This window comes from Rhinopithecus bieti, unplaced genomic scaffold, assembly GCF_001698545.2.
Source record: "Rhinopithecus bieti isolate Rb0 unplaced genomic scaffold, ASM169854v2 scaffold_26881, whole genome shotgun sequence".
Classification (NCBI taxonomy): domain Eukaryota; kingdom Metazoa; phylum Chordata; class Mammalia; order Primates; family Cercopithecidae; genus Rhinopithecus; species Rhinopithecus bieti.
Genome location: NW_016811887.1, coordinates 41,478 through 56,254, shown reverse-complemented (window position 1 = coordinate 56,254; position 14,777 = coordinate 41,478). Strand labels below are relative to the sequence as shown.

Below are 14,777 nucleotides of genomic sequence, written 5' to 3'. Positions count from 1 at the left end.
TCAATTTCTTAAGAAAATGACTTCAGTGCTTTTTTGTACTTGTTCCTTGAGGCAGTTAACACTAAATGTACATAACAAACTGATATCCATATGAATGGGGATAATCTGTTTTTTTCTAATATATGAAACTTTTCAAATATATGGATTTATTCCTGTAGTTGAAAGCTATGTTTTCTTTTAGATTAACTGTGGAGCAGAAATCTTTCAGAAGACTTTTAAAGAAATGAGGCCTTTTCCCCCCTTCCTGATGTATATTATTGTCAATCTTTGGTGAAATAAATGGAATATACTACAAATACTACTTTTTTTTTTTTTTGTATTTTAAAGGATCAAAAGAAAAGTGATCGAATGGAATCTACTGATACCAAACGACAAAAGCCTTCTGTCCATTCAAGACAACTGGTTTCTAAGCCACTGAGCTCATCTGTTAGCAATAACAAAAGAATAGTTAGTACAAAAGGAAAGTCAGTCACAGAGTATAAAAATGAGGAATATCAAAGATCTGAAAGAAACAAGCGTCTAGATGCTGATCGGAAAATTCGTCTATCAAGTAGTGCCTCCAGAGAACCTTACAAGAATCAACCTGAAAAAACCTGTGTCCGGAAAAGGGATCCTGAAAGGAGGGCCAAATCTCCTACGCCAGATGGTTCTGAGGTAGTAAATATTATTGCAGATATAAAACAGAAAGCCATTCTTTTTGAGGCTTTAGAACTGTTTATTCACCCTGACCTTGTCTTTTATATGACTGCTGATCCCCTTTTTCTTTAAACATCAGAGAATTGGGCTTGAAGTGGATAGACGTGCAAGCAGATCCAGCCAGTCTTCTAAGGAAGAAGTGAACTCTGAAGAATATGGCTCTGACCATGAGACTGGCAGCAGTGGTTCTTCTGATGAGCAAGGCAACAACACTGAGAATGAGGAGGAAGGAGTGGAAGAAGATGTGGAGGAAGATGAAGAGGTAGAAGAAGATGCAGAAGAAGATGAAGAGGTGGATGAAGATGGAGAGGAGGAGGAGGAAGAGGAGGAGGAAGAGGAAGAAGAGGAGGAGGAGGAGGAAGAAGAAGAATATGAACAGGATGAGAGAGACCAGAAAGAGGAGGGAAATGATTATGACACTCGAAGTGAGGCCAGTGACTCTGGTTCTGAATCTGTTTCCTTCACAGATGGGTCCGTCAGATCTGGTTCAGGCACAGATGGATCAGGTACTACTTTTTATTTGTAAAAGTTTGTCTTTAAAAAAACTTGATAGATTTTGGTCTTGAAAATGTTTAAATTATAAAATTGTTGAGGAGATGGGGGATATTAATAGGATTGTCTTGTGATCTTTTATAATTATATGCTGTTGAATATGATAAATATATTTGAATAATCTTGAATAAGATTTGCATATTTTAGTAAAGGCATTTCCTGGCTACAGATTGGTTGCGTTGTAAATGAGCACAAGTCCATTTGATTCTGTATAAGGAAATGTATTTCAGATTTCTGTAAATTCTTAGATTTTCATACCAGTTAGCAGTTTATTTAAACACTGATGTACTTGAAGTATATTCATATGAAACCTGTCCACTGGGTATTACGGTATTTCCTTGGTAAAATATCCCTGGATTTCCATCATATGCCTTCAGAATCAAAACAAATTATTTCTTTTTTCCCTGGGAGCACAGACTTTTCTTCTAATTCTGTGTCTGTCAGTTGACTGGCTGAGACAGGGTCGACAGGAGGGCTGGGGTGTAAGGTATAAGATGGAGACGAAGACTATAAATAAAATTCTTGTGGAAAAATCAGGTAAGAGCTGTCTTGAGTCATTTATTCAATGCTATCTATCCTGCCTCTCTATACCTATGAGACAAAAATGTATGACTGTTAGATAGTTGGAGGCACTAGGCTTAGGGGAACCTTTCTTGGGGGGAGGGTACAGCAAGGTGAGGTCAGGGTACTTACAGAGCACTGTATGACTGTCTTACGTAAAGATGCTACCAGATTGCTACATAAGCAAAATGTACTAAACATAAGAAAATTCCTATTTTTTGAAATACATTTACAGTTTCATTATTATAGAATTTGATCATTTATAATAGTACTTTTATATATATATAGTATAGAAAAGTACTTCAGTTGCCAATCACTAGAAGATAAGGCCATCTGCTCTACCTATACTACATACAGATAGTACATATCTATACTATATATATTACATATTTATACTATATAGATGGTTTATATCTATACTATATACAGTACAAGTAGAACAGATGGCCAGTTATTTTCTAGTGATTGGCAACTGAAGTGCTTTCAACCTTTTGTTCGCTAGAATTCTAGGTTTGGGAGTTAAGATAGGCTCTTCAAGGGAAGTAGAGATAAACGGAATGGATGAGTAGTTGGATTTGTTGTAAAAACTTGTGGAATCTTTAATTCTGTGCTTCCGTCGTGCCTTTTGCAAACTGATAGGATGTATTTTTTATAATTTAAGATAATAAGAAAAATTTCATTAGCAGTATGTGTTGAATGTTCATTTATTGTGGAGAATGTGTGAAACCTCTCCCATGGGTAGGGAACATTTTGTTGTAGGAATCTTTTTTGTGTCTGTGTTATTTCTTAGACTTTAATGTTTGTATTGTTTACATGAAACAAAGGGAACTTACTTAAATGGTAGGACCAGAAATCTGCAATTGTAACAGGCTCCTAGATGATACCATAGTAAGGTAACTTGATTGATACAGTTTGTTTTTGTGGAGAAGACATTTCAAATTAAATGGTAACTGTAGTTTTATAACAAATCTTGATATCAAAACTCTGTTACTAGACTAGGTTTATTCTAAAAGAGATACCTGAAATTTTTATTTTCCTTATTAAAGGAAACTCCCTTATGTGGAACATGCGTTAGGTACTTTATTAATAAGCAGGAATTTTTTTTTATACAATAGTTTATGAAAGAGAATGGGGTGGTTTTGAAATTTCTTCATTAGGAGACATCCATTTTTAGATAAAAGTGATCACAATTTAGTTTCTGTGTCATGAATTTTCTAGATTCCAGTTCATTTTACCTTATTCTCAGAATTTGTGGTAAGTTTATAAAAGCAACAGGCTGATGGATAACGCTTTGTTTATTAGATGATTTTCATTGTTCTTTTGACCTAAGAGTAACAGTTGGGGGAGAGGGCCATAAACTTAAGAGCATTGGGAGTTACTCATACAAAAATGATGAAAATTCCTTGGAGATTTCTAATGCTAATGCTAGGTTTAGCATTATATAAAAACAATTGAGTAGGATCTTCTTCTGTTATTTTCCCTGCATTATCTCAGATCTTTTTAGTAATTTTTTTTTTTATTATTGTTTTGTCTTTATATAAAGAAGGTCTTGCTATGTTGCCCAGGCTGGTCTCGAACTCCTGAGGTCAAGTGATCCGTCTGCCTCGACCTCCCAAAGTGCTGGGATTATAGGCATGCACCAGGCCCTTTTTGGTACTTTGGACCATAAAATAATTCTTTTTTAACAGCAACAAGAGATAAATTACACTAAATCTGATCCATTCATAATGCTTAGACTCCTGAAAGAAATATCCATGGAGGGAAAATTAGAACATGTCAGAACTTTTGAAAGGAACAATGAAAAAAGCCCCTAGACCAGTTAAACCTGTAACCCCTTTCAGAAATAGTTATAAAACATCCTTTCTACTTGCTCAAGCCAGAGGACCTGCCCTTGAGTCTAGGTTCTGCCACCCAGGAACTGTGGGACCCTAGTCTAGTTGCCTAACCACTTGTCTAATCCAAGGTTTCTTCATCTGTAATGAGAATATCTTGTAAACTTGTTCTGAGAATTAAAGGAGATAAGTACTTAAAGCTTTTTAAATAGCTGTCATTATATAGTGGGTTACTGTATACATGATCACTGATTATTCTTTTCAGCTCTCCATTGTTTGTATAAAATAAGCATGCATTTTTTTCTTCTTATTCCCTTATCTCTAAGCTGAAAAGTAAAAGGAGCTTATCATGGTAAAATTAAGATAAAAATAAACAGATAGGAGAGCTGAATTCCATTTCAAGTCCTCATGTATATGCTTATAAAGTTCCAGATTAAGCTTGGGACTGGTTCTTACATGACAGGTAATCCAAACCTTTTCTATTTACTGAAGATTTTCAGCTCTCTACAGAAATACACAGGCTACCATTAAAATTGTAGGGGTAAATTTTAAATTGAATTTGAAAATAAGAGCAGTAATCCAGGGAGGAAATGTTTAAGGAGAATGAAATAGAAGACACAAAAACAAGCAGTGGCAACCAGAAGGGAATCGCTAATTATGGTATATATATTTTTTCCATTTGTAAAACTTTGGGTTCAGGGGTTCATCAAATCTCTTAAGATAGAATCAGAATTGGAATTGTGATGAAGAATGGTAGTGGAGTTTCAAAAAATAAGGACTTAAGACAGTGTTACCTGGTGTGTAGAAAGGACACAGTTTTGAAAGAAATTGTTTTGCTTTGCAAATTTTCCCCTCTTGGAAAACTATTCAATATTCAGGGTCACCTATATATGCCAGTTAAGGCCCTGACTTTGTAGTTATTTCATTTGTTTTTATTTGATTGAAACTGATGAAAGAGATAAGATGCCTGTACTTTTAAAACAGTATTTTTAAAATAAAACATTCTTAGGAAATTGAGGGATCAGGAGAGGAGCACAGACTAATTAAAGGGCTATGCAAAAACTAGACATGTAATGATACATTCTTGTTTGATTACTTCTCTTTGTTTCTATATTGTGATTTAAAAAAAAACCTCTTGTTCTTTTAGATGAGAAAAGAAGGAAAGGAAGAGAGCTAGAGGCATATCTCCAATTGTTTTTGATAGAAGTGGAAGCTCTGCATCAGAGTCATATGCAGGTATTCTCATTTTGTGATCATATCTGACTTGATTCTAATGTAATCTGCTTTAGAAAGCGTGTGGAGGCTGTAGTTTAGTGTGAACTTGTTGATGTCCATTAGTACTGATTTTTGGCATGTTCAGTGTAATAATTCTAGAGAAAACTAAGCTTTTTCTTATTATTTTAATCCTGTTCTGTTACTGCTTAAGTGGAATTTTCACTTTTTTTTCTTGGAAGATGATGATTCAGTGACTAGTTTTCTGAGTGGGAAACTGTTCAAACACATACTTTTAAAAAAATCCAAACAACCCAAAAAGCAAAACACTCGTACACATTGAGAAGTTTTTTTGTGTGTGTGGGTGCGCCAGGAAGAAATTTGTCTTGAATGAGAATTTTATGTGACAAGACTGTAGAAATTTTGTCTTATCTCTATTAAAGCTCAATCTGAACAAATGTACTTTGGCTAAATACAGGTTCAGAAAAGAAGCATGAGAAATTATCATCTTCCGTTCGTGCTGTCCGAAAAGGTATCATTTAAATTTGAAATTGTTTTCATTGCATGCTGCACAGTTATTATTTTGCCTTATTGGTTCTCCATTAATAGCTGCTTTTAATGTAGTAATGTTCCGATATATTACATGAAGCAAAAAATAATATCTTACATTGAAAGCTCTGTGTCTGCTTCTTACTGCATATCTTTTAGAATAATACCAAACATTTCAGGATATTTTAGTTTTTGGACAAAATGGGATGGGTGTATGTGTGTATATGTGTGTATGTGTTACATATAGATGTGTGTGTATATTTATGTATGTATATAATGGTCTATTATCACTGTTGAATCTGAGTAAGAAAATCTGTAAAACTTGGTAACCATTTTCATACGTAAATATGAATTTGATATATCGGAACATCACTAGGTTAGGTTTACTTTCTTGCAGTATGCTGGTTGTCTTTTCTTAGCTTTGCTTTATTACATGTCGTGGCTTAGCTTTCCAGGTTGAATGGGTGATTGTTTTAAAAGTTTAGCTGGGTTGTGGAGGGCTAATTTCAATTAGTACAGTTTTGATCCCTTTGTGTGATAATGGCCTGTGGTTAATTGATTTGGGTTTCTTTTTTTCAGATCAAACCAGTAAACTCAAATATGTGCTTCAGGATGCAAGATTTTTCCTCATAAAGAGTAACAACCATGAGAATGTGTCTCTTGCCAAAGCTAAGGTATTAGCATCAGTTCTGTTGAAACTATCCTAATATTAAAAGTTTTAAGTGGGAAAGTAGACTTGTATCAAGTAGTGTAGGTATTATGGTTTTCATTACGACTTTAAAGGTCTACATTGCAGTTACCACTTAGCATCTGGTTTGTAGTCAGGCAGCCTACTTGTAATTTCAGTTTTCTTTTTTTTTAAAGATGATTTTAGGAGTCAGAATATTAAATGTTGAAGGCTATACAGTTTAAGTTTTGCTGTAAAAGATCCTGTTTCTGTTGGTTTTTGTTTTTGTACTTCCTCAGTGGCTCGTTTATTGTGCTAACACTTCTAACAGTACCTCTAGTTAACCAATTACTGTTTTATGTTGATGGTTGATGTATACTTTGAGGTTCTTTTGAAATCATTCTTTTATGGAGAGTTTCTATTTTTTTAAAATTAAGATCATTGGTGTTTAGAAGAAAAGGAAGAATTAGCTTAAAGGCCCACTCCAGACTTTGCAAAAGGATATGCATAGTTGCTGTAGGATGTTCTAAGATTGTAATTTTCTTTTATGTTTGGCTACAAAATACATTGTGTGTTACACTAGCTGTTATAATGTTTTGCTATTCTTGGTTTAAATTGAGTACAGTTTCAACTGATTTTCGGAAACTTAAAACTAAAGTTAGACATTTTTCTAACGATATTTCTGTCAATATTTTGTATTTCTAACTTAAGGACTACCCATAAAACTTTACAAACAGAAGGAAATAGTACATCAGATAGCCTTATTCTGCTCTCTAGCTTAAGTGGATTTAGGCAGAAGTACACTTAGCCCTCGGTATCCACAGGATTCCCCATCTTTAGATTTAACTAACTGGATTGAAATAATAGCAGAAAAAGGAATGAGAAATAATACAACAGAAAATACAAACTTAAACACAGTATAACAACTGTTCACATAGCATTTACATTGTATTAGGTGTAAGTATTCTAGAGGTGATTTAAAGTATATGGGAGTATATGCATAGGTTATATGCAAATACTATGCCATTTTATATAAGGGACTTGAGCATCCTCAGATTTTGGTATCTGCATGGGTCCTGGAACCATTCCCCAACAGAGACTGAGGAACAACTGTAAGCACTTAGTTTGAATGAGATGTCATTTGTATGAGCAGATTGGTGTGAGCTGAATGATAGCATCTGCCTTATAATTCCATTTCTTTTTATCTTTTATGAATGAAGAATTGGTTAAAATGCTTTAGAAATTAACAAATATCTTCCAGCTCTAGGTAGAACATAGGCCTCTTCAGTCAAACTATTGATACATAAAATTTGAATTTAAAACTGCTTTAAAAAAACGAAGTTAAATAGAAAACGCTAGATTCTTGACTAATACAGTAATTTTAATTATTTGATTAGGCACAGTTTTCAAGAAGACAAACTTCTAAGTTGCGGTTCACCTTCAAACAGGATGTATTTACCACAGCAAATCGTTGTAATATTAAAATAATTGTAGGTGGTTTGTTTCAATATGTAGAATTCTAGTCCCTTAGATTTTAACCTCATCTCCATGTGTTTACTAGTTGCTTTAATAATTTTGTAAAATTGGTAATTGTCTAATTACCAATGGTAAAATGGTAAAGTGGTAAATTGGTAAATGGATAAGAATGAATGAATGTGAGTCAGCCTAAACGTTTATTGTAGGATAGTGGGGAGCTGTGAAGATAGGGGGGTTATATATTACAAATAGCATACAGTCACTTGCTGCGAAGTGACATATCCATCAAGAAAGAATCTTGTCCCATAAGACTGTAGGATTCGTAAGAGGTATCTATAATACCATATTTTACTATACCTTTTCTATTATTTTTTCCCTTAGGTTTTTATTATTTTGACAGCTGATAAATAAAATCTTTCTTCATTATAGCTTACTTAAATTGAAAGCACATCAAAATATGTAGTTTTTTTTTGTTGTTTTTTGCAAACATAACTGGAAACACAAAAGAGTTGTAATTAATTTCACTTTTTGGTCTTTATGTTATTTATATAGGGTGTATGGTCCACGCTCCCTGTAAATGAGAAGAAATTGAATCTTGCATTTAGATCTGCAAGGAGTGTTATCTTAATATTTTCTGTCAGAGAGAGTGGAAAATTTCAAGGTAAGAATAAAATAATTTGGACATATAAAACATTAATTATATTAGCATCTACATATTATGATATGATTCTCTTAGGGTTTGCAAGACTTTCTTCAGAATCACATCACGGAGGATCTCCTATACACTGGGTGCTTCCAGCAGGAATGAGTGCTAAAATGCTGGGAGGTGTCTTTAAAATTGACTGGATTTGCAGGTAAATTAACACTTGAGTATAGATAACTGAAGTTTTGAATACGCCGCCAGTTTAGAATAATGTGTTAAAGTAAAAACGTCATCGTATGCGTATCTTACCTTATTCACTATCTTTATCTAATGTGGGACACAACAAAAGTGTATTAAGTCTGAAATTTTATGTATTTGATTTGTTTTGTATATTAGTAATACAGCAGTAAATGAATTGGACAATTGCTTGAAATGTTGTCAGGCATATCTGTATAATTTTAGTGATTTAACATGTCACTTAGCTATTGTGGAATAAGTACTCTGACTTGGCTAACAATTTCGGAGGTAACTAGTTTAGTTGTGAACAGTATTTTTTAAGGAGGTTAGCAAATGATGTTTAGTTGCCATTGTGATCTTTTAAAACTGAATTAAGATTTAACTATATTTATTAGAAAAATAATCAGGCTTATTTTGAACACTGAGTTGTTACTATTTTTAGGTCCTTACTGCATACTGAATTATTGTACACAAGAAGCTCATTATTTAAGTGATCTTTATGTGGCATACACAAATCTGTTACCTATAAAATTAATTTTAGTTAAAAAGTGTCTGAAAGGAGATGGTTACTTTATGAGTTTTAAGTTGTTTTTGGGTATTAGATCTTGATGAGCGTGAAGGAGTTGGGTGAAAAAAAAGAAAAATGCTATGCATATGAAGGAAAGCAGCCTAAGTCAAGAAGAGCATGGAAACAAACTATGGGCGGGGTGGGTGGGGAGGGCATGTGGTTGTGTGAGTGGGATAGGGAGCTACCTTTTTTTATGAAGGAGATGGTTAGGAAAAGAGAAGAACAAAGGGCAAAGATGGATAAGAATGAATGAATGTGAGTCAGCCTAAACGTTTATTGTAGGATAGTGGGGAGCTGTGAAGATAGGGGGGTGATATATTACAAATAGCATACAGTCACTTGCTGCATAGTGACATATCCATCAAGGAAGAATCTTGTCCCATAAGACTGTAGGATTTGTAAGAGGTACCTATAATACCATATTTTACTATACCTTTTCTATGTTTAGATACACAAGTATTTTCATTGTGTTACAGTTACCTACGCTATTAAATACAGTAACATGGTGTGCAGATTTGTAGGCTAGGAGAAATAGGTCATACCATATATCCTAGGTATGTAGTAGGATAGACCATTTAGGTTTGTGTAAGTACATTCTGTGATGTTCACACAATGAAATCACCTGATGAGTGTATCCCTGTCATTAAGTGACACGTAATTGTATTAGGTTGATAATAGCATAGCAAAAAGCCATGTGCAGAAAAAATACTCATCCCATTATTACTTTCTGTGGGGAAGAGTTGGAAATCATATAAATTCTTTGAAATAGAAAATTAGTTAAACAGATTATAATTTGTCTGTTAAATATATGTGGAAGTAATCTTGCACATATCAGCATGGAAAGGTATAACATGAAAAAATCCATAATTACGGTATTGGAATGCAGTGTTAGGTGGTGAGACTGTTAGTACTATCTCCCACCTCCTCTATATTGCCCCCAGGGATTTTAAAATATAAATTTAATAGTTTTTTTGAAATCAAAATTAAAGTTGAAAATCTGGTGACAATTTATAGGGAAAGGGAGTGATTATTTTCAGCAGAGAGATGCACATTTTATTTATTTTATTTTGTGTGTGTATGTGACTGCTCTGTAAAGGCTAGAGGAAACATTGTAATGTAACATATTTGCAGGTGTTGCTTTCTTGAGAACAGGAGAGAAAATAATTGCCCATTTTTACGTGGGTGCAGCAGATTTTGTTTTGAATGTTATTTGTTCTGTTAACCTTCATTTTTACATTACTGATAAGGAAATTTGTTTCTTAATTTTAAGATGAATTTAATTTTTCGTGGATTATTCATTCTTCATATTCTTCATTGACTTACTGACTATTCTACTGACTTGTTTGAAGCGTATTAAGCAACCGAAGAGGTAGACAGACTCAAATTGTCTATCCTACTAACATGAGATGTAAAATTATGGGCAGTAAAGGGCTTTTATTATTTTAAAGTAAGTTTATGGGTTTACCTAGAAATAGTATTTTTACATAATAAAACTATAGTTTTAACTTTTTTAATACTCCTAAGTTCTATTCAAGAGCAATTTTGCAATACTTTACAGTTCTGGAGGGCATGTGATATTTCTAACATTGGTATTTTCCTTAGATAAGTCATTTGAACTCTGAGTTTAAATTCGCTATATATACTGAGAATTACATTTGAGTCTCAAAATTAAAATGATTTAAATTTAATAAATACAAATGCTAAGGATTTTGCTATCAATAACAGTAACTGCTGTTAATGTATTTTTCTTTTTCAGATATAATAGTTACTAGGTTTCTATTTAAATACACTTTGGATATAATAATAACTAGACTTAAGCCTCTTTAAGTGTGATCACTGGATCACTTGTATCAGTAGCATCTGATTGTTAAAATGCACAATCTTGAGACCCACCTCAAACCTGTTAAATTCCTGATGGTTCAAGTAGTTGATAGGCACATGGAAGATTGCAACCAGATAAGTGTTTTAGCTGATAAAGATGGAGGCATAAAAAGTGACTTACTAAGGTTGCCACCTGTAATTAGCTCAAAATAAGGCATAATCTATGAAATATTATTCATCCAGAGTTACATTTACTGACTAGATATTATTTTCCTTTCATGTCCATTCCAAATAACCCATTTCTCTTTTCATTTAGTGTCTCCATTTTTCTTTTCTTTTTTTTTTTTTTGAGATGGAGTTTCACTCTTGTTGCCCAGGCTGGAGTGCAATGGCGCGATCTTGGCTCACCACAACCTCGGCCTCCCAGGTTCAAGCGATTCTCTTGCCTCAGCCTCCCTAGTAGCTGGGATTACAGGCATGTGTCACCACGCCCAGCTAATTTTGTATTTTAGTAGAGACGGGGTTTTTCCATGTTGGTCAGGCTGGTCTCGAACTCCTGACCTCAGGTGATCTGCCCACCTCAGCCTCCCAAAGTGATGGGATTACAAGCATGAGCCACCGCACCCGGCCTCCATTCTTCTTTTTAACATTAATCAGCAAACTACTGTCCAGCCTGTAAGAGCCTCTGCATGGCTGGGCACAGTGGTTCATGCCTGTAATCCTAGCACTTTGAGAGGCTGAGGTGGGTGGATCACTTGAGGCCAGGAGTTCGAGACCAGCATGGCCAACAAGGTGAAACCCCATCTCTACTAAAAATGCGAAAATTAGCCAGATGTGGTGGCGCATGCCTGTAGTCCCAGCTACATGGGAGGCTTAAGGCATGAGAATCGCTTGAACTCAGGAGGTGGAGGTTGCAGCAAGCCGAGATCATGCTGCTGCGCTCCAGCCTGGGTAACAGAGTGAGACTGTCTCAAAACAAAACAAAAAACTGTGCACAATTTTACACTGTTTTGTTAAATTTGCAGTATTTGCAGAACCACTTAGGTCAGAGAGTCCCTTACATGTTCTCAAAGAACTCACAGTAAAGATAAGTTGTATCTGTATGCTTCATAACATAGCTGCTCAGAAGGTAACTGTTTGGTTGTTCTATGATTGCGATCTGAGAAGAAAGGATAAAGTAAGAAGGATACATGGATCACAGACCCTTCAATTTTCTTAATTCTGAGCCCTGTTTTGCCTCAGACTTCACAGTTTTCTGTGATGTTCTGGCTGAGATTAACTGTGTTGAAACAGTGCACAGATGTCTCTTGAATATAGTTGGAACCAGTGCCACCAAAGAATCTCAACCCCAAATGATACATCTAGCTTGGCCTATGCTTTTACTTCTGCTTGGATCATGGGTATTTACTTGCTGATATTTAAATAACAGTGATAATCCCATTAATTTATAACCTTCTTATATTTTGTTGGCTATAGGTTTTCATTTATTCCTTTCCTATAACTGGTCTAAACTGGCAATTAGAAGAAAAATTTAAATTATTGAACAGAATACAAAGAAAACTAGGTATCTGCCTCTGGATATTCAAGCTTTGGTGTGGACTTGTTCTAGTCTTTCTGCTTCTGACATCCTGAAAAGGGGAAAAAAAACATTCACTATTTTTGACTCACTCTTGATGGGTGAAGTAGGGTGTATATTAGAAAAAGAAACCAAGCCTTTAAGTGATACTTAGTGGGTATTTTCATTATTCACTGACCACTCTTCCATGTATATATATATTACTACCATCACAGAACATACCACCTTGTTAATTTAACTCTAAAATACTTCTATTTCCCTGGAAAATGTCAGTTTTTCCTGAGATTTAAAAAAAGTTGTATAAGATCTGAGCATTCAGGCCAGGTGTGGTGGCTCACACCTGTAATCCTAGCATTTTGGGAGGCTGAGGTGGGAGGATTGCATGAGCCCATTTGTTCGCAACCAGCCAAGGCAAAATAGTGAGATCCAATCTCTAAAAAATTAAATTTAAAGAAAGATCTGAGCAGTCAGTATTCACTTTCAAGGAAATTCATGTAAGGTTATGTGGCATGTTCACTGGGTAAAGTTACTTATGTTTTCCTTTTTCCATTATGCCTCTGTTCTAGCCCTTCTCTTTGTTTCAGATGTATTCCTGCCTTAGTTCTCTACATAAGGCTTTACCTGGGTTATTTTTCTTTCAAGCTTCACTCATGTACCACTTCTTTCATGAAGCATTTTGTGATTATTTTTCTTTCTTTGAAAATAGACATGACCACTCTTATTAAAAACAAAACAAATCTTCTGTATTGTGCACATAGTACCCATTCTCTTTGAAAATTGTGTGTGCCTGGTTTTTTTTTTTTTTTTCTTTGATGGCTATGGAAGAAAGGTTAGGGATGCAAACTCTTTTATCTTTCTCATCTTTGTATGTCCTTTGGCTGAACAGTTTCATTTGTGTTATAGGTACAGTGAATAGTTCTTTAAAGTTTTTATTTATTTTGGCATTATTTGTTTTATATGCACAGACATATAAAACCTTAAATACTGTTAATTTACAATTATATCTTGACAGCTAACAACTGTTGATTTTGTGTCATCTTTGTATTCATGTGACATTGTGTTAGGTTGACAAAGCACTATAAAAATACAGGGTATCTTTTTAAGTTTGGTGAGACCATTTTGTCCTATGGCTCAGAGATCTTAAAACCAGGTTTTTAATATTTAAATTACGTAGATACTGCCTTTGAGTTTCAGTAAAGGGCATAATTAATATAAATATATGCATTTATAAATAATTTATTGCACAACTCAAGCCATTCTATGGGTGGTGAAGAATATTGCCATATTCAGTGAGGTAGGTAGTACACTTGAACAGGGAAAGCAGCCTCCAACTGAGAATAGGGGACACTTCTATTTTCATTTGGTTTTAACAGCTGGGTTAAGGTCCAGCTTCTTTTTGGTCAGTTTTAAGTGTTTTGAGGTTGTAGAGGAAAGGGATATGCTGAATATTTTGTGTCATTTCATTTGCAAACTGCATAAAACAACTGTAAAGTAGATGGTGATATTCTTTTTTATCAAAGGAATAGATTCAGGCTCAGAGAAGAGAGCAAGCTGGGGTTTAAGCCCCGAGTTATCTTGGTTCTCAAGCCCTTGCTCTTAAGTTCTTTTTAGAAAACTGGAGAATATGGAAAAGTCTCTGAAGAGGCTTTCTGTAGGGAATAAACTCAACCACTGTAAGTGATTTTTAAAATTTTAGTCATATTTAAGTTACAATTAATACAGGAATTCACTGCTAAAAGTAGTATAAGGTCCTTAAAGGATTCTGCAGAAGAATGTAATTGATATTACTTTGTGTTTAGGCGTGAATTACCCTTCACTAAGTCGGCTCATCTCACCAATCCTTGGAATGAACATAAACCAGTAAAGATCGGACGTGATGGACAGGTTTGTGGTTTTAATTGATTCTTTAAGAAGTACATTTAATCAGCCCTTTTAGAGATCTTTATTGATGTATTTGTTTTAACCATCTGAGATCATGTGAGAATTTGAAAAAATAGTCTTACCTGAAGTTTATAATAACTGATTAAGACTAATAAGACGTCCATTAATGTTGAAATATAGGCAGCTTTGTATGGTACTTTCTTTTGATATAATTGAAGGAAATACTTCTTTTTTTTTTGAAACGGAGTCTTGCTCTGTCGCCCAGGCTGGAGTGCAGTGGCCGGATCTCAGCTCACTACAAGCTCCGCCTCCCAGGTTTACGCCATTCTCCTGCCTCAGCGTCCCGAGTAGCTGGAACTACAGGCGCCCGCCACCTTGCCTAGCTAGTTTTTTTTTTTGTATTTTTTAGTAGAGATGGGGTTTCACCGTGTTAGCCAGGATGGTCTCGATCTCCTGACCTCGTGATCCGCCCGTCTCAGCCTCCCAAAGTGCTTAGTCACAGGCTT

At 34.8% G+C, this 14,777-nt stretch overlaps 1 protein-coding gene across 1 annotated transcript in view; it reads left to right on the top strand.

Annotated features, from left to right (window-relative positions):
- YTHDC1 (YTH N6-methyladenosine RNA binding protein C1) overlaps positions 1-14,777 on the top strand; it is a 38,076-nt gene that overhangs the window by 12,808 nt on the left and 10,491 nt on the right. Inside the window, exons 3-11 of the mRNA XM_017895260.1 lie at positions 328-654; positions 776-1,202; positions 2,984-2,989; positions 4,794-4,877; positions 5,332-5,385; positions 5,982-6,076; positions 8,098-8,206; positions 8,282-8,399; positions 14,190-14,274. Of these exons, the coding sequence (XP_017750749.1) occupies positions 328-654; positions 776-1,202; positions 2,984-2,989; positions 4,794-4,877; positions 5,332-5,385; positions 5,982-6,076; positions 8,098-8,206; positions 8,282-8,399; positions 14,190-14,274 (1,305 nt within the window). The remainder of the gene's footprint in view (positions 1-327; positions 655-775; positions 1,203-2,983; positions 2,990-4,793; positions 4,878-5,331; positions 5,386-5,981; positions 6,077-8,097; positions 8,207-8,281; positions 8,400-14,189; positions 14,275-14,777) is intronic.